Source organism: Callorhinus ursinus, unplaced genomic scaffold (assembly GCF_003265705.2).
Source record: "Callorhinus ursinus isolate GAN/ISIS: 27379988/994484 unplaced genomic scaffold, GSC_fseal_2.0 scaffold40, whole genome shotgun sequence".
Taxonomy (NCBI): Eukaryota; Metazoa; Chordata; class Mammalia; order Carnivora; family Otariidae; genus Callorhinus; species Callorhinus ursinus.
The window spans coordinates 3,470,668-3,491,586 of NW_027397102.1; the positions used below are offsets into that span (position 1 = coordinate 3,470,668).

Sequence of the window (20,919 nt, forward strand, 5' to 3'; positions counted from 1 at the left end):
AGCTGTATACTACCTGATATACTCAGTTCACACTGGTATGTTCAAAAGGATTTTACTGAAATAGGAGTAAGCTTCCTTTGCATGCTGGGTGATTTTTCCATTGTCTTTAAAGTATAGTGTGAAAGGCAGATTTATGGTCCTAGTATACAGAGATTCAAAATTCCTTTTCTTCAGGATCAGATTTGCTGAGAATTAGGTCCCATATTTGCAGCTATTTTTGAAAATCCTTAGTAAAAGCACTTATTCTCAATATAGAGGTAAAAAGCTGACTTTCATGTTCTTTAGATGAACTGCATAGTTTGTAACTCTGGAATCCGCAAAATTGAATTCCTGATTTTAGGACTATGACTTGTTTACCAGTAATGTCGCAATTTCTTATATTCATACAAGAAGAAAAAAGGTGTTTTCTTACTAGTAACCAAATTGTATATGTTGGCAGCTAAGTAGGATTATGTGTGACTTGAAAAATGTGGTTTTATTTAAATAGAGTTAAGCTTTGTTCCTTTTGTTTTATACAGCTCTAGATCAATAACCAAAATTCATGCCTTTCTCCTAAAGGGATATAACAGAAGTATCTCCCGAACAGAAACGATAATACGCTTTGCTTTCCAAGCCTCTATCACAGTTCTGTGCATTGCATGCCCCTGTTCACTGGGACTAGCCACTCCGACTGCTGTGATGGTGGGTACAGGAGTAGGCGCTCAAAATGGCATACTAATCAAAGGTGGCGAGCCATTGGAGATGGCTCATAAGGTAAGATAGTCCCCAGAACTAAGAATTGTCCCATCCAAACTGGCAATAGCACCCCTATTGAGAAAGAGAATCCAGAGTTATTTCTACATGGTCCATAAGCTGAGCTTCTTCTGGGACTATCCTGAGGGTTGAGGTAGGAAGGGTGTTATTTTGGTTCTCTTCTGGATTGGTCTTAGTTATCTAAGATCTCTAAAACTACTCCAGGCCTACTTTCTCAGAGCAGACCCTGATGTGGAAAATTGGAGTCCTCTTACAGCTTAGATTAGAAATGTCTTCAGGTCAGGAAGACAGAAGGGGTATTTGCCCAGGAAAAATGCGACCCCATGTTTGTGTTCTTCACTGTGAGATGGTGCTTATAGTAACATTGCAGTTTCTTTGCCTTTGCCACTAGCTGACAGTTTGCAGCTATGACTTCAAAAATATAATCTTATCCCTCATCTCTCTCATATTAGGATTTCCAAAACAATTTCAATCAAGGCTACTTGACTTCAACTAAAACCATGTTCCTTCTAATATGTTCTTATTATGAGGATATAAACTATATACAGATGCATGTAGTAAACACAGAACACAGCTTAGAACAGATTTGGAACCTCATATAACCAGTGAATACAAGCTGTTAGTGTTTATAGTAATTTTTTATTGACTTTGATATAATTTCAAACTTAAGAATTGAAAGAACAGCATAAAGAACTCCAGTATATCCTTTACTGTAGATATCAGGCTCCTTTCCTAAGAACAAGGACATTCTCTTACATAATCATAGTACAAAGATCAAAATCAAGAAATTGACATTGCTGTAATACTGTTGTCTAACCATTAGTCCATATTCCAGTATGGTTGAACATTTGCAAGGGAGGGCTATTAGATGTAACTTAGAGTATCTTTTCCCTTATTCTCCCTTACTTTTGCTCACTCAAAGACAGTTCAACTCCAATTAAATCAAAGGTCAATTTATTAAGAAACAAAATATTCATCTGTCAAAGTAAACCTATTTCTTATTTTTGGAAAGGTAGTATTAAGGACTATCAAGTCAAATAGGTGCAGTGTATTTTAATTTTCTTACAGGTGAAGGTAGTGGTGTTTGATAAGACCGGAACCATTACCCATGGAACCCCAGTAGTGAACCAAGTAAAGGTTCTAGTGGAAAGTAACAGAATATCACGCAGTAAGATCCTGGCCATCGTGGGAACTGCTGAAAGTAACAGTGAACACCCTCTAGGAGCAGCCATAACCAAGTACTGCAAGCAGGTACAATTTTTCCTTTATTTATTAATGTAGTTGTCCTCTACAGGAATTACACAGACCAAATCCAAACTGGCGTTTGTGATTTACATATATAGTTGGTAGGAGGCTCGAGAGACTTGTATTTTCTCAATTTATTTTATAATATGTGTTAGTTTCTTCATACAGAAGAGTATAAAGATGAAAGCAGAAATTAACTGTAATTTTATCACACGGATAACCCCTGTTGACTAAAAAATTAAAATGTAATGCATACAGAGAGTTACATAATGAAAAAGGAAAGCCTCGTTCCCTGCCCCCTTTCATAATTCCTCTCTCCAGAGTTTAACAAGTGCTAATCTGTTAGCAGTCTTTTAAAATACAGTAGTCTCCCCTTATCTGCAGGGGATATGTTCCAAGACCCAAGTGGATGCTTGAAACTGCAGAGTACTGAACCCTATATATACTGTTTTCTCCTATACATACATACCTATGATAAAGTTTAATTTATAAATTAGTCAAGAGATTATAATGTATATTTTATTGATTAATACTAATTAAAATATCAATACAAATTATGTTAATTATTAAAATTAATTAATTTAAATATCAATATAAATTAATTTATAAATTAGTAAGATATTAACAATAACTATTAATAATATAGAATAATTATAATAATATACTGTAATAAAAGTTGTATGAATATGGTCTTTCTCTCTCTCTCAAAATTACTTACTGTACTGTACTCACCCTTCTTGTGATGATGTGAGATGGTAAAATGCCTGTGTGATGAGATGAAATGAGATAATGTAGGCATTGTGACTTGGTGCTAGGCTACAGTCGACCTTCTGACACTATGTCAGAAAGAGGATCATCTGCTTCCAGACCACAGTTGACCACGAGTAACTGAAACCAAGGAAAGTGAAACCATGGATGGGGGAGGGAGGACTACTGTAACAGCTTTACTGAGATACAATTCACATACTCTAAAGTTCATTGTAAATTGTACAATTCAATCATTTTTAATATAGTCCCAAAAGTGTGCACTGGTTAACCATTTTAAATGCATATCTGAACATATATGCATTTATTACATTTTAGACTTTATGTAGACAGGTCATGCAGTGACCAATCTTTGGTACCTTGTTTTTTTTTTTATTTTATTGAATGATTTTTCCATATTAAGACTTATAGATCTGCCTCATTATGTTTAATGGCTATATTGTGTTCTACTGTATGATTGGTTTTTTTTGTCCCTTACAGTGTACAGTTAATGTTCTTGTCAGCTTTTGCAAGTTTATCTTTATGTTAAATGCCTATCAGTGCAATTGCTAGATCAAAGGATACATGCAGTTAAATTCTGATGAACATTACCAATGCCCACATAGCAAATATTATCAATACCCACGTGAAGGGTTGTACCAGTTTATACTTTCACCAAAAGTTATTAGTGCTCATTTCCCCACATTCTTACTTTATTTTTTCCAATTTAATAAGTAAAAAATATTTACTCATTGATGATTTGCTTTGCATTTCCATAATTATAAATTGGGTTGAACATCTTTTCATTGGCCATTTGAATTTCTTTTTCTGTAACTTTTCTGCTTGTATCCTTTGCCTGTTTTTTTCATAGGATTGTTTACCTTTTTTTTTCATTGATTTGTATAAGTTCTTTGTAAATTATCTCATAATTTTACAGTTATGATGTGGCAATTCCTATCATTGGTGTTCTTTCCTTTTTACCAATTTACTATTTTACTGACCTGGCTTCTTTACACCCAAACCAAACAACAGAGAGGATGAAGATATAAAGAGCCAGGAAACAATGATGGCCACCAAAATTCTTTGGCTTACTAAGGACACAGAATCATACTAGAGAGGCACTCTGGTAACTAAAGGCCCTGTTCTTTGTTACCCTTTGCCCTGTACTGAATAGAAAATCTGACTTGACAGTAGAATTAAATATTTAACTTGTAATTCTCTACTGGAAAGGGCAGAGTATTGGTAAACCTTCGATGTTTTCTTTCTCTAAACTTGGTATAAATTTTAGAGAGTGCGATTAAAATAAACAATTCTGATGTTTTGTTCTAAACACTTAGAATTAACCGGGCATGCAGCATGTGTCTAAACATTTAGAATTAACCAGCAGTAATCTTTGATTGTGCTATTGATGACCTTGGATTGTTAGAACAGCAGAAGAAATCCTTCTGTTTCTATTTGTTAGGAGCTGGACACTGAAACCTTGGGTACCTGCGTAGATTTCCAGGTTGTGCCAGGCTGTGGTATTAGCTGTAAAGTCATCAATATTGAAGGCTTGCTACATAAGAATAACTGGAAGATAGAGGAAAATAATATTAAAAATGCATCCCTGGTTCAAATTGGTGCAAGTAATGAACAGTCATCAACTTCATCTTCCATGATTATTGATGCCCAGCTCTCAAGTAAGCTAATTTTCTTCATAGTACCAATTATGGGACAAATATTAACAGATGCCTAACTTTATAATCCTGAACTGTTAGATAAGAAACAAAAATTGGCATCATGGTTTCGTTCTGTCAAGTAATTTTACCATAGGCCTTCTGGTCACTTCACTTGAGTTACTCAAGAACATTTCCCAACTGTGCTGGTCCTTGATTTTACCATAGGGTGCTGAATTCTAATCTTAGCTGATCTTCCATATTAGTTCAGCTATCTTTCTTTTATTTCTTACCACAGCTACTCTAAACCTTTTATATCTTTCATGAGATACCGTGGCCTTCTCCCTTGTTCCCTAAGCAAGTTATCAGGTTTATTTTTCGCATGGAAAATTAAGGTTCTCAGACATTTAGTCTGTCAACTTTTTGCCAAGCATGATTCCTTTTTCAGGAGAAGAGGTATTCCTCATCCTGCATAATGAATCCCATCATCTTTGCTCTAGATCTCACCCTCTCTTGATTCTTCAGGGACCTTACTCTGTTATATCCCTTCGCTTCTTTATTTTCCCACTCTCTGTACTAGCTCCTTCTCCTAAACATACAAACATTTCTTCCATCACTATTACTGTAATCCCTTTTAGATTGTATCCTGTCTCTTTTTTTCCTTTATATCTAAGCTTCTAGAAAGAATAGTCTAGGTTTGCTGAATTCACTTATTCACCACACAGCCTGGCTTCTGCCCCATCCATACTACTGAAACTATTTTTTCTAAGTGCATTGATGACCTTGTTTGGTACTCACTCCAGTGGTTTCTTCTCAGTTTGCATCCTGCATGACCTCAAATACCTAAGGCATTTGAGAATGTTGAACATTTCTTCCTTCCTAAAGCTCTTTCTTTTAATTTCATGACCATTCATTCTCTAGATTATCCTCTCACCTACCTGGCTGTTGCTTCCAATCCTCCTCTGATTCCTCTTTTCTCCTGCTCTCAAATGTTGGGTATCCCCAGGGTTTTGTTCTTTGTCTTTTTCTCATTTTATATACTCTCTGTACAATCTCCTTCATGTCTGTTGCTTGTTCTGCCATCTGTAGGCTTCTACTACCACTCCAAAATCCACATCTCTAGCCAAGGCCTGTTTTCTGAGTTTCTGGTTTGTCTATCCATCTGCCCCAAAACATAATATACCCACCAAAGTGTTCTAGCACCTCCCTACCCATTTGTGCTTGAGTGATTTTGCTAACCTGCAAATATGATTTATAACTGTCTGACTAGTACCTTTTATTATAGTGGTTTATAATTTATTTTTGAATTATGAACCTTTGGAGGAATGTGATAAAAGTTATGCCCACCCCTCAGAAAATTTTTGTTTTGGAGGTTTGCTTGTATCCTAAACCCTATCAGTGTGATTCTGTTAGGGATCCTGGCTTGCTGGCTGTCCTCTGTGGGACTTAAGACCAGTCTGTCTGGACTTTGTTCCAGGTCCATTCCCCATGATGTCTCCTGCCTGCCTATACCACCCATTTTGTCTTTTCCACTGACCTCCATGTACTCTGTGTTCCATTCATACAGAGCTACTTATAGTTCCTTTTTACATTGTGTCATTTCATGCTTATTAGATCATTTCATTCACTGTTTCCTCTGGGTAATGTTGTCTCCAGTGGCATCTACCTCATGAACTTATTTTCATTTTTCAAAACTTAGCTCACATATCTCTTCAGTGAAGCCTTTGCTGACTGACATGTATAGGCAGAGATGATTTGCTCTTCTTTTTAAATCATAACTGTACTTAATCTCTGTGTTTTTGTGCTAGGTACACTGCATGATAATGCTTTATTTACCTGTCTGATTCTACCAAACTACAATTTATTATTTGTGAACTTCCAGTACCAAGCATACTGACACATAGTAATTTTGTTCATTTGACACCTTTTATTAAGCACTGTTCAAAACACTAAAGAATCAGCAGTTAGCAGAACAGACAAAGTCACTATCTTTTGGAACTTATTTTCCCGGTGGGAGAACACAAAACAGTGAGCAAAGAGATAAGAAAATATAATATGTCTGATGGAGATAAGTGCTGTAGAGGAAGACAAAGAAGGGTAGAGGGGTATAGGGAATGCTGTGAGTATTGGGTCCTATTTTACATAGGATGATCAGGGTAGGCCTCATTGAGAAGTTCATGCTGGAGCAAAAACCTGAGAAGGCGGAGGGAGAAAGCTATGTGAATATCTGAGACAAGAGCATTCCAGGTAGGAGGGATAAGTACCCAAGCCTAGTTTGAGGAACAACAAGGAGAACAGTGTTCCTGGAGCAGAGTAAATGAGTGGGAAGGTTAGAGAGTAGTACAGGACCAGATTATGTAAGGACATTGAAAGAATTTTGGCTTTTACCCTTGAGATGGGAAGCCATTGGAGAGTTTTGTGTATAGGAGTGACAGAATCCAACTTAATGTTTTATAAGTATTACCCTGGCTGCTCTGATAAAAATACACTGTTGGAGCAATAGGGGGAAGGACAGAAGCAGGGAGATGAGTTAGTAGGCTGTTGCCATAATCCAGGTGAAAGATAAGAATGGTTTGGACCAATGTGGTAGCAGTAGAGATCATAAGAAATGGTCAGAATCTGAATGTGTTTTGAAGGGAGAGCTGGCTGACAAATTTTCTCACAGATTGGGTGTGGAGTACGGGAGAAACAGGAGTCAAGAATTATGCCAAGGTTTGTGGCCTAAACATTTTAGAAGGATGAAGTTACCATTTAAGTAGAATGGGGAAGACCATTGGAAGGGCAATATTGAGGAGAACTGATCAGGAGATCAGTTTTTTACATGTTAAATTTGAGTGCCTATTAGATAGGTGCCATATAAGTGGAAATAACAAGTAGGCAGTTGGCTGCACAAGTCTGCAGGTCAAGGAAATAGACTAGGTTGGAGACATAGATTTGGTAGTCATCCACCTGTAGATCTGGGCCTTCTAATATGATAGCCATTCATTACATGTGACTACTTAAACTTCAGTTATTTCAATTTAATTTAAAATTCAGGGGCACCTGGCTGCCTCGGAAGAGCATGCGACTCTTGATCTTGGGGTCATGAGTTTGAGCCCCACGTTGGGTGTGGAGATTACTTAAAGGAAATACATAAGTAAACTTAAAAAAAATAAATTTAATTTAAAATTCAGCCCTTCAGCCATACTAGCCACATTTCACTGCTCAATAGTCACATGTTGCTAGTGGCTACTGTATTAAACAGCAGATACAGAACATTTCCAAATTTTGTTGGACAAAGCTGGTATAGATTGTATTTAAAGATATGAGACTGGATAAAATCATCAAAGAGTGAGAGTAGATTGGGGCGGGGAATGGTTCAAGGATTGAGCCCTACAATACGATAGGTTAAGAGATCAGGGAGATCAGCAAAGAAGACTGAGAAGAAGTGGTAAGTGAGGAGGTAACTCATAAGAATGTGGTGTCCTAGAAGTCAAGGAAAGAAAGTATTTCAGGAAGGAGGGAGCGATCAGCTGTGTTAAATGCTGCTAATAAGGCAAGTAAGATGAGGAACAAGAATTAGCCATTAGGTTTATGAAAGTAAAGGTCACTGGCATACTGTGAGAACAACTCTTTGGAGTGGTAGAGACAAAAGCTTTATTGGAGTGGGTTCACAAAAGAATGGGAAGATATGAATTGGAGATAGTCAATAGAGACAACACTTCCAAGAAGTTTTGCTGTGTATAGAAGCAGAAATTTGGGGCAGTAGTAAAGAGGTAAGTGAGATCAAGAGAGGTTTTTTTGTTTTGTTTTGTTTTTAAAGATAGGACTATGTGCAACAGAGATAGAAAATGTGATTATGCAGGAGAAAGAGGAGAGAATTGTAGGAGAGATGTTCTAGAATAAGCAAAGGAAGGGGGTCTAGTACGTAAGTGGAGAGGTTGGCCTTAAATAGGAGCAGGGGCAGTTTAGAAGAGAAGCTAGATTGGTGTGTATATAGGCACAGGCAGTGAGAGCTTGAAGTTCTCTTCTGATTGCTTTTAATTCTTTCTGAAGTAGGAAGCAGATTCATCATCTGGCCATAGATGAGGATGGGAGAAGAGAAGGTACAAAATAGCCCTCTAGAAGGAACGGAAAATGAATGGACTAGGGAAGTGTAGAATTGCCAGACAACTCTAAGGACTTGCGTAAAGTTAGTGGTCACATGTTTAAAATGAGACATCAGTGGAGTCACCTGGGTGGCTCAGTCGGTTAAGCAGCTGCTTTCGGCTCAGGTCATGATCCCAGGGTCCTGGGATCGAGCCCCGTGTTGGGCTCCCTGCTCAACGGGGAACCTGCTTCTGCCCCTCTCCCCTGCTCATGCTCACTCTCAGTCTCTCTCTGTCTTAAATAAATAAATAAATAAATAAAAAATAAAATGAGACATCCGTATAGTTGTATGTTTCCATCCAACTACTACTACTACAATCAGCTACTGATGCACAATAAATATTTTGGATTTAATTCAGTTGTGTGGAAGATCAAAGGGAAAGCTTTACCAAGAAAGAAACATTTGAACTGGCTCTTGAAGAATATGATGGAGTTTGATAATTGTAGAGAAGGGGTAAGGACATTCCAGGTGGAGACAGCAACATGTGCAAAGGCCCAAAGGCATAGAAGAGCAAAGTATGTTCCTTGAAAATTTGGAAATCACTGTTGTAGGCTGTGGTCTCCCAAAAATACAACATAGTGATTGTGTAAGGTTAGACAGGAAGAACATGCCTCACAGGTTGTTATAAATATCAAACGATCTCACTAAATGTTCTTTCTGTACTTTATTTCAGATGCTCTTAATGCCCAGCAGTACAAAGTCCTCATTGGTAACCGGGAGTGGATGATTAGAAATGGTCTTGTTATTAACAATGATGTAGATGATTCCATGACTGAACATGAAAGAAAAGGTCGGACTGCTGTATTGGTGGCAGTTGATGGTAAGGTTTTCCATAAGTACACTGTGACTCAATGTTGTGATCTCAGTAATTATTTTATGTATATTTTTGAGAGACTTCTGAACTTGAGCGCTTTTGAAAAGCAGCCTGAATGCAAAGTGAGAATGTTAGCAATACATAATTGTTACTGATAAATTTAGAATTGTCTTGCATTTGCCTGGCTTTGTTATTTTCCTCCCTAACCTATGTTTTTGTAAAAAAGCTAATCAATAGTTGTGTATAACACCCAGTGCTCATCACCACACATGCTCTCCTTAATACCCATCACCCAGTGTTATAAGCAACTAATGAATCGTTGAACACTACATCAAAAACTAATGATGTACTCCTTGCTGGCTAATTGAACATAATAATAATAAAAATAAATAAAAAAGTAAAAAGTAGGGCACCTGAGTGGCTCAGTTGGTTAAGCGACTGCCTTCGGCTCAGGTCATGGTCCTGGAGTCCCGGGATTGAGTCCCACATCAGGCTCCCTGCTCGGCGGGAGGTCTGCTTCTCCCTCTGACCCTCTTCCCTCTTGTGCTCTCTGTCTCTCATTCTCTGTCTCTCAAATAAATAAATAAAACCTTAAAAAAAAAGTAAAAAGTAAAAATAAATAAAATAAATAAATAAAATTTTGTTTTTAGTGATTGCCTCTCCCCCAAAAAATAAAAAAAAACTAATCAAAGATTTTTTTAAACCTAAAAATAACATAACATTAAAGTAATAGCAAATAAAAGAATATCTATAATCTCATCATCCTAACTCAATGTCAGTCTTAATTGCATGTATTCCATTTCTGGTTTTTTTTGTTTATATATGTTATATACAATATAATATATGTACAGAATTATAATACTAGTATATATACTGTTTTTAAATGGGTGTATTTTGCATATAAATTTTACCTCAGTAAAGTTGAATAAAAATTTAAAATCCCTTATACACCTATTATATTTTGCTTTATTCATTTATTTGCAATATTCATAAATATTTTCTAATTTTAATTCTGTGTAATTTATTATATACTGTAACTAAGTTAATAATTCCCTTGTTGGAAATTTAAACTATTCTTAATATTTCATTATTATAAATAACACTGATAAACATCTGTGAGGTTTTAGGTGCTTTCTTTTGTTAAATTATTTCTTGGGTAAATTTCTAGCTGTGAGATTAGTCAACATTTATAATCCTTGCTAAGCATGAAGGCAGTATCGTAGCTATGACATTTTTAGGTTCAGGAAGAAGCAGAACATACCATTTACCTTTTATCTTTTTATTTTTTTAATTATTAAAAGATTTTATTTATTTATTTGACAGAGAGAGACACAGCGAGAGAGGGAACACAAGCAGGGGGAGTGGGAGAGGGAGAAGCAGGCTTCCCCAGGGAGCCTGATGCGGGGTTCGATCCCAGGACCCTGGGATCATGACCTGAGCCGAAGGCAGATGCTTAACCGACTGAGCCACCCAGGCACCCCTTACTTTTGTTTTTAAAATAAAATAACTACTTGCAGTGATTTCTTTCCCCAGTATAAAATGCCAGTTTTCAAAAAATTGACAAGAAACATTGGAGAGGTTGTGGAGCAAGGGGAACCCTCTTACACTGTTGGTGGGAACTCAAGTTGGTACAGCCACTTTGGAAAACAGTGTGGAGGTGTCTCAAAAAATTAAAAATAGAGCTACCCTCTGACCCAGCAATTGTACTCCTGGGTATTTACCCCAAAGACACAGATGTAGTGAAAAGAAGGGCCATATACACCCCAATGTTCATAGCAACAATGTCCGCAATAGCTAAACTGTGGAAAAGCCAAGATGCCCTTCAGCAGACAAATGGATAAAGATGTGGTCCATATATACAATGGAATACTACTCAGCCATCAGAAAGGATGAATACCCAACTTTTCATCAACATGGATGGGACTGGAGGAGATTATGCTCAGTGAAATAAGTCAAGCAGAGAAAGTCAATTATCATATGGTTTCACTTATTTGTGGAACATAAGGAATAACATGGAGGACATTAGGAGAAGGAAGGGAAAAATGAAGGGGGGGACATCAGAGGGGGAGACGAACCATGAGAGACTATGGACTCTGAGAAACAATCTGAGGGTTTCAGAGGGGACGGGGGTGTGGGGATGGGTTAGCCCAGTGATGGGTATTAAGGAGGGCATGTATTGTATGGAGCACTGGGTGTTATACACAAACAATGAATCATGGATCACTACATCAAAAACTAATGATGCTGTATGGAGACTAACATAACATAATAAAATAAAATTTAAAAAAATTAAAAAATAAACATTAAAAAAATAAATGCCAGTTTGGCCGCAATCCACCCCCTTCACCTTAAAAAGAAAAAAAAGTATTAGTTTTCAGTTTCATTTGCATTTAAAGGACATAAAGTGTTTGGAACTATTGACCAATACTTCTCAAAGGAACAAAAAAGAGTCTTTTAGTATCCAGTAAGATCTCTCTTTCAACTTTCCAATTACTACTTTCATTAGTAACCCCTACCTCACTCTGAAATTTTCATAACTCAATATGGAGGTTTGTCACAGATTTTGTGGAATACAGCCTGTGTGGGCTTGGAGACATTTTGAATTAAGCTTAAGCCCTGAACAGCTTTGCTTAACAAAATTAATTTCCCTCTCAAATTTTAAGTTAGAGTATTATTCCTGCTTTCACCATATTCCAAACTCTCTTATTTTCTGATACCTCCTATATTAGATGAGCTGTGTGGCTTGATAGCCATCGCTGACACAGTGAAGCCCGAAGCAGAATTGGCTGTCCGCATTTTGAAATCCATGGGCTTAGAAGTAGTTCTAATGACTGGAGACAACAGTAAAACAGCTCGATCTATTGCTTCTCAGGTAATTGGTTTACTTAGTGGTTGGGGTGGGGGGTATGTGGTAACTTGTAATTCCTCATATACATTTTGCTTCTTGCTTTCAAGTGCTAAAGATTCATATTACCTGTTATTTTCCTTATCACTGAGTATCGATACCCGGTTCTTTAAAGAACAGTTGGCATGCTATGTTGGAAGGAGTTTGGACTTTGTGTTACTCTTATAACTAAAAAAACCATTTACTTAATTCATGAAATGCTTCAGTGACACCCTACACTAGTTTCTGTTGATACTTCCTTTGAAGTGTTGCTCCTATTCTTTACCAGTGCTGCCAGCCTAAGCCAGGCCCTCAGGCGCCCAATCTCTACTGCCTAAATTACAGCAGAAGCTCCAGGGACTTCCCTCTCTAGTCCATCCTGAACATCACTGGTGGAACCATCGCCTAATGCACCACTTTGACATATTTTTCTGCTCCCGACCCCCACATCTGCCTTATCTACAAAACTTTTCTCATACTAGTCTTTTCTACTTCAGAATGCCTCCTCCCTCTTCTTTTAAATAACACAAGTAATATATAAGTACATTATAAAAAATGCAGAAGGATATAAAGTAAAAAGTTTACCCTTTTCCCAAGCTCCCTGTCCAGTCCTATCCCCAATTTTTCGTAGGCATGTGTGTTCATATACAAATGTATAGTTCTGGTATTTTCAACATAAATTACATCATTTTTCTAATGATTGTTCATTCAGGAGTTTGCGTTTTATTTTTTATTTATTTTATTTTTTAAAAGATTTTATTTATTTGAGAGAGAGAGCAGGAGCAGGGGGGGAGGGCAGAGGCAGAGGGAGAAGCAGACTCCCCGCTAAGCAGGGAACCCAATGCGGGACTCGATCCCAGGACCCTGGGATCATGATCTGAGCCAAAGGCAGATGCTTAACCAACTGAGCCACCCAGGTGCCCCAGCTGTTTGCTTTTTTTTTTTTAAAGACACATTTATTCAGCGTCATGATCAGACTATTACATTTAGCAATCAACAGCATGGGTGCAAAAAAAAAAAATCTACATTAAAACCCTTTGTTGGAATGCTTTACACTTTCCACAGAACAGAAACTAAAATAACCTGTTATACAGTTAGTCACAAATACAGTCCTCGAGTTTTTTGCCCATACACATGAGTATTGTCTAAAACATGTCTTCTTTGTAGCAGCTAGGCCCTGCCACCACTGTGCTTGGCTGAGTTCACAAATCTGTTGTAACCTGTAGCTTCCCTGTCACTTCTCTGGCTCTCCTCTCCTGCTAAGCTTTGTTTCCTGGCAGTAATTAAAACATTCTGCCACTGCCATAGCTACTGCTGCTGCTGGAACCACCATAGCCACCTTGGTTTTGTGGTTTGGCAAAGTATTGGCCTCCACCACCATAGGGGCCAGAGCTTCTGCCTCCAAAATTTCCGCCGTTCATGGGTCCAAAATTTGAGGATTGATTGTTGTTAATTGCCAAAATCATTATAGCTTCCGCCACCTCCAAAGTTGCTTCCATCATTACCAAATCCGTTATAGCCATCCCCACTGCCACCATATCCACCACCACCTCAACTGCCACCAAAGCCACCTCGACCACTGAAGTTCCCTCCACGACCAAAGTTGTCATTCCCACCAAAACCACCTCCACGACCACCACCAAAGTTTCCAGAACCACTTCGACCTCTTTGGCTGGATGAAGCACTAGCCATCTCTTGTTTAGATAGGGCTTTCCTTACTTCACAGTTGTGGCCATTCACAGTATGGTATTTTTGAATGACAATCTTGTCTACAGAGTCATGGTCATCAAATGTTGCAAAAGCAAAACCTCTCTTTTTGCCACTGCCTCGGTCAGTCATGATCTCGATCACTTCAATTTTCCCATACTGTTCAAAATAATCTCTTAGGTGATGTTCTTCAGTGTCTTCTCTAATGCCACCAACAAAAATCTTTTTCACAGTTAAGTGGGCACCAGGTCTTTGAGAATCTTCTCTTGAGACAGCCCTCTTTGGTTCCACAACTCTTCCTTCCACCTTGTGCGGCCTTGCCTTCATGGCTGCATCCACCTCCTCCACAGTGGCATACGTGACAAACCCAAAGCCTCTGGAGCGCTTGGTGTTTGGATCTCTCATTACCACACAGTCCGTAAGCGTTCCCCATTGCTCAAAATGGCTCCTCAGACTCTCATCGGTTGTTTCAAAGCTCAAACCTCCGATGAAGAGCTTCCGCAGCTGTTCAGGCTCTTTGGGAGACTCTGACTTAGACATGACGGCGGTGGGAGGGGAGACTTAAACGATGCTTACTCTGCGGCGTCCACGGGCAGACCAGCTGTTTGCTTTTTATACATAACAACATATATGCCTTGGAGCTTTGTCCATAGCTGAACATACAAAGTTATTTTAGCCTTTCAACATTACTACATGGAATTCTATGGTATGGATGTATCATAATTTACTTAAACATTCCTCTAATGATGAGTATTTAGGTGGTTTTGAAGATTTTGTTAGAAACAGGCAGTGATGTAAATCTTTGGACATACATCTTTTTTGGGGGGTGGTTTTCACAGAGCTTTCATTTTTAATTTTTTATTTATTTTTAAAATTTTTATTTTAGTTCCAGTATAGTTAACATACAGTGTTAGATTAGACTCAGGTGTACAACATAGTGATTCAACAGTTCTATACATTACTCAGTGCTCATCATGGTAAGTGTACTCTTAATCCCCTTCACCTATTTTATCCATCCTCCCACCTAACTATGGTTAAAGAGTCTGGTTTTTGGCTTGTCTCTCTGTCTTCCCTTGTTCATTTGTTTTGTTTCTTAAATTCCACATATGAGTGAAATCATATGGTATTTGTCTTTCTCTGACTGACTTATTTCACTTAGCATTATACCCTCTAGATCCATCCATGTTGTTGCAAATGGCAAGATTTCATTCTTTTTTATGGTTGAGTAATATTCCATTGTGTGTGTGTGTGTGTGTGTGTGTGTGTGTGTGTGTGTGTGTGTGTATAATTACATATTCTTTATCCATTCATCTGCCAGTGGACACTTGGACTGCTTCCATATTGTGGCTATTTTAAATAATGCTACAATAAACATAGCAGTGCATATATCTTTTTGAATTAGTGTTTTCATATTCTTTGTGTGAATACCCAGTAGTGGAATTACTGGATCATACAGTAGTTCTATTTTTAGCTTTTTGAGGAACCTCCATACTGTTTTCCAGAGTGGCTGTACCAGTTTGCATTCCCCCCAGCAGTGCCTGAGGGTTCCCTTTTTCCCACGTCCTTGCTAGCACCTGTTTCTTGAGTTTTTGATTTTAGCCATTCTGACAGGTGTGAGGTGATATTTCATTATGGTTTTGATTTGCATTTCCCTCCTGATGAGTAATGTTGAGCATCTTTTCACGTGTCTGTTGGCCAATCTATATATCTTCTTTGGAGAAATGTGTTCATGTCTTCTGTCCATTTCTTGACTGGATTTTTTGTTTTTTGAGTGTTGAGTTTGATAAGTTCTTTATATATTTTGGATACCAACCCTTTATCAGATATGTCATATGCAAATATCTTCTCCCATTCTGTAGGTTGCTTTTTAGTTTTATTGATTGTTTCCTTCTCTGTGCAGAAGCTTTTTATTTTGATGTTATCCCAATAGTTTATTTTTGCTTTTGTTTCCCTTGCCTCAGCAGACCTATCTAGAGAGATGGTGCTATGGCCAAAGTTAGAAAAATTACTGCCTGTGTTCTCTGCTAGGAGTTTTATGGTTTCCTGTCTCACATTTAGTTCTTTAATCCATTTTGAATTTATTTTATTATGGTGTAAGAAAGTGGTCCAGCTTCATTCTTTTGTACATAACTGTTCAGTTTTTCTAACACCATTTGTTGAGGAGACTTTTTCCTATGGCATATTTTCCTCTTTTTTCAAAGATTAATTGACCATATAATCCTGTTTTTTTTCTGGACTGTCTATTCTGTTCCATTGATCTATGTGTCTGTTTTTGTGCCAGTACCATCCTGTTTTGTTTACCACAGCTTTATAATATATCTTGAAATCTGGGTTGTGATACCTCCAGTTTTGTTCTTTTTCAATATTGCTTTGGCTATTCAGAGTGTTTTGTGTTTCCATACAAATGTTAAGATTATTTGTTCCAGTTCTGTGAAAAATGCTGTTGGTATGTTGATAGAGATTGCATTAAATCTCTGTATTGCTTTGGGTTGTACGGACATATTAACATTTGTTCTTTCAATCCATGAGCATGGAGTATCTTCCCATTTGTCTGCGTTATCTTCGATGGCTTTCATCAGTGTTTTATAGTTTTCAGAGTACTGGTCTTTCACCTCTATGGTTAAGCTTATTCCTACATATTTCACTATTTTTGGTGTAATTGTAAATGCTATTGTTTTCTTTTTTTTTTTAAAGATTTTATTTATTTATTTGACAGAGAGAGAGAGACAGCGAGAGAGGGAACACAAGCAGGGGGGAGTGGGAGAGGGAGAAACAGGCTTCCCGCTGAGCAGGGAGTCTGATGTGGGGCTCGATCCCAGGACCCTGGGACCATGACCTGAGCCGAAGGCAGACGCTTAACGACTGAGCCACCCAGGCGCCCCAATGCTATTGTTTTCTTAATTTCTCTTTCTGCTACTTCATAATTAGTGTTTAGAAATGCAATGGATTTCTGTATATTGATTTTGTATCCTGCGACTTTACTGAATTCCTTCATTAGTTCTAGTAGTTTTCTGGTGAAGCCCTTGGGCCTTTCTATATATAGTATGATGTCATCTTCAAATAGAGAAAGTTTTACTTCTTCCTCACCAATTTGGATGCCTTTTATTTCTTTTTTTTAAAAAATATTATTTATTTATTTATTTGATAGAGCATGAGTTGGGGGCAGAGGCAGAGGGAGAGGGAGAAGCAGACTCCCTGCTGAGCAGAGAGCCCGATTCGGGACTCAATATCAGGACCCTGAGATCATGACCTGAGCTGAAGGCAGGCACTTCACCAACTGAGCCACCCAGGCGCTCCAGATGCCTTTTCTTTCTTTTTGTTGTCTGATTGCTGTGGCTAGGACATCCAGTACTATGTTGAATAAAACTGGTGAGAGTGGACATTCTTGTTCTGTTCCTGACCTTAGGGAAAAAGATCTGTTTTTCACCATTGAGGATGATGTTTGCTGTAGGTCCTCTAGTCTCCTGTTTATTCTCTCTAGGGTATTTTTAATTTCACATATTGAGTTCTTCATCTCCATTTGCTTCTTTTTTATGTTTTCTGTCTCTTTGTTGACAGTCACACTGAAGTCTCCACTGTTTTCTTAAGTCCAGTGAGTATCCTTATGACCATTACTTTAAGTTATCTATCAGACATATTACTTATTTTCATTTCATTTAGCTCTCTCGCTGTGATTTTGTCCTGTTCTTTCATTTGGAACATATTCCGCTGTTTCCTCATTCTGTCTAACTTTCTCCATCTGATTCTATGTGTTAGAAAAGTTGGCTACATCTCCTGCTCTTGAAACTGGTGTCCTTATGAAAAAGAGGTCCTTTAGTACCTGCAGGGCAGTGTCCCCAGTTCACTAGATCCTGGCACTTCACTGGTGTCTCCTATGTGTGTTGTGAGCAATGGACTATTTTGGTTGAATGACGTTTGCCTTCTGTCCAGTCGGTTAAGCGCCTGCCTTTGGCTCAGGTCATGATCTCAGGGTCTTGAGATCGAGTCCCACACCGGGCTCTCTGCTCAGCAGGGAGTCTGCTTCTCCCTCTCCCTCTGCCTTCCGTCCATGTCTCTCTTTGCCTGTTGGCGGCAAGATTTGGTCCCTATGGCATTAGTGGGCCAGTCTGGGGGCCGCCTTGAGCATGAGTTGTGTCAGATCAGGTGTTTGCCAGAGATGCAGTAGCATCAAACTACAGGGTGCTGTCCCCGTGTTGTCCCCTGAGAAACTTTCTTTGGTGGGTAGAGCCTGCCATCAGACCCGATATCTACCTCCAGCACACTGCTGCGTCCCCAGCTGGACTTGTGTGTATGATTATCTTCCCCTCTGCTTGGGGCCGGAGCTACTTTGGAGTGGTTCTGACCCCTGTTGGGGCTGCTTGCACACTGCCAGGCTTGTGGCACCACTTTAGATGGGCTCCGGCCGAGGGCAAATTGGAGGGGGCAGGTCTACGGGAGAAAGCGTGGGCAGGGCGTGGGGTTCCAGCAGGGTCTACGCTGACCTGCTGTGGGAGGGGACCTGTAGTCACCAGGGAAAACTGCTGAGTCTGGCCGGGTCAGAGGGGGTGGATCTGCAGAATTGTGTGGCAGCAGGGCACACTGTTGGCAATCTCCGTGGAGAGAGTTGGCACTGTGCTCGTTACCACAGGTATTGGGGTATCTAGGCTGCGAGCAGGGGAGGGAAATGCTGCCTGCCAGTTCTTTTGTTCTTGGAGCAGTCTCCCAAAGATCCCTGCCCCTACTGCACACACTGTGAGATTAGTAAACAAATCTCCCTCCCGTATACCCCAGGCATTTTTCAAACTGCTGCTACTATGCTGTAGAAGCTGTTTGTTGTGCTGTCTACATTGCAAGGTACTATAGTGAAGGACACTCAGTTTCTTATTGCCCTCTGGCTCTCCCAGAGCTGAACCAGCTGATTTGTGAAGTTCCAGGTGTGAAGCCCCACTGATTGTAAGAACTTGCAAAGCCGGGCCCCTCTGGGTCTCAAAGCCAAACTCTGTGGGGACTTGCCTTCCCTCTGCAGGCCCCTGTGCCTGGGGCACTTAGTGTTGGGGTCTGTTCCTCTCCCCTTCCCGGGCCCACCACACTCTTCCCTCCCACAGACTGTCCCATGAGTCCACCTGGCTCCAGCACATATCTCCCCCTCCACACCTTCCTCAATCAACATGGCCTCTTTTCTATACCTAACTGTGGAGAATCTGTTCTGCCAGTCCTTAGACCATTCTCTGGGCCATTCATACTGATGTGTGTGCATCCAGTTGCGTCTATGGAATGAGGTGAGCCCAGGATCCTCCCACTTTGCCACCTTCCCTGGAGTCAAACATATATCTTTTTATACTTGTATAAATATGTCTAGAATATGGCTAGAAGTGGAACTGCACAAATGATATGTGCACTTTGATAGATCCTGCCAAATGCCCTCCAAAAAGATAACAGTTTACTCACCCACCGAGAATATCTAAGAGAGCTCATTTCTCCATATCCTTTTTTTTTTTTAAAGATTTTATTTATTTATTTGAGAGAGTGAGAGAAAGAATGAGCGGGGAGGAGAGGGAGAAGCAGGCTCCCAACTGAGCAGAGAGCCCAATGCAGGGCTTGATCCCAGGACTCTGGGATCACGACCTGAGCCGAAGGCAGACGTTTCGCTGACTGAGCCACCCAGGCGCCCCTTTCCGTATCCTTACTATTACTGGATATTATCAGCTTCTGAAATTTGGGACCTCTGGTGGGTGGAAAATGATGCTCATTATTGCTGTGTTATAGTGAAGGTACTAGTAATATTTCTTGAAATGAATTGAGTTTATCTTTCCTCATGTAGGTTGGCATTACAAAGGTGTTTGCTGAAGTTCTCCCTTCTCATAAGGTTGCTAAGGTGAAGCAACTTCAGGAGGAGGGGAAACGGGTTGCAATGGTAGGCGATGGAATCAATGACTCTCCAGCTCTGGCAATGGCTAATGTAGGGATTGCCATTGGCACGGGTACAGACGTAGCCATTGAAGCAGCTGATGTGGTTTTGATAAGGGTAAGTACTGTGGCCTGAATGTTGAGGTCCGTGATATTGCTCCACATGGTCAGGGTTAGTGTTGTAAAGTATATCGAGTAGAACAACCCTTTCCTTCTAATTCCTGTGCTCCCAGCCTTTGAGACTAGGAGAATTCAAGATGGGAGTATGAGAAGTCCTACTAATTACTTCCAGACTTTCTCAGTCAAGCAAAGCAGATGAGAATGACAAGCTTGTAAAGTAAAGAATAAGATTGGGGAACGTACTTATAATAAAATTTTCTTCAACAAACACTTGCTGAGATTATTTTAAGTGAGGTAATCTACATAGTAGCATATAACCCCAAAAGTGTTTTCTAGACCCTTGAGGAAAATTCCTGAAAAACATCTTCCAAGGCTGACTGAAATTTTCAGCAATATTTGAACTTTATAGTTAATTCATATTACCCACCCTAAGGTACACATCATCTTCAGAATCACAGTATCAATTACAAAAGTACTTGTTAAGTTAGAGTCACTAATATCACAAATATTTCTGTTCTCAGAATGATCTTCTGGATGTAGTGGCAAGTATTGACTTATCAAGGAAGACCGTCAAGAGGATTCGGATAAATTTTGTTTTTGCTCTAATTTATAATCTAGTTGGAATTCCCATAGCTGCTGGTATGTGACTATTAGTATTACTTTTTCCTCTGAAGTCATTAGAGACCTATCATTTTGGAAGTTTTTAGTCTCATTATTAGCTTTGAGTTCAGTTTTTATAGGTAGCCTGCTGATGTGGTGAAAGGTAATATTAAAATCAATAATTATAGGGCGCCTGGGTGGCTCAGTTGGTTAAGTGACTGCCTTCAGCTCAGGTCGTGATCCTGGAGTCCTGGGATCGAGTCCCGCATAGGGCTCCCTGCTCAGCGGGGAGTCTGCTTCTCCCTCTGACCCTCTTCCCTCTCGTGCTCTCTATCATTCTCTCTCTCAAATAAATAAATAAAATCTTAAAAAAAGAAAAAAA

The 20,919-nt window shown here is 39.3% G+C and overlaps 1 protein-coding gene across 2 annotated transcripts in view; it reads left to right on the top strand.

The window, feature by feature from the left end:
* ATP7A (ATPase copper transporting alpha) overlaps positions 1 to 20,919 on the top strand; it is a 153,915-nt gene that overhangs the window by 126,740 nt on the left and 6,256 nt on the right. For both annotated transcript variants that reach the window (XM_025882227.2, XM_025882296.2), the window contains 7 exons: positions 559 to 753; positions 1,822 to 2,004; positions 4,205 to 4,421; positions 9,200 to 9,346; positions 12,070 to 12,212; positions 19,732 to 19,935; positions 20,459 to 20,576. In XM_025882227.2, coding sequence (XP_025738012.1) covers positions 559 to 753; positions 1,822 to 2,004; positions 4,205 to 4,421; positions 9,200 to 9,346; positions 12,070 to 12,212; positions 19,732 to 19,935; positions 20,459 to 20,576 — 1,207 coding nt within the window. The remainder of the gene's footprint in view (positions 1 to 558; positions 754 to 1,821; positions 2,005 to 4,204; positions 4,422 to 9,199; positions 9,347 to 12,069; positions 12,213 to 19,731; positions 19,936 to 20,458; positions 20,577 to 20,919) is intronic.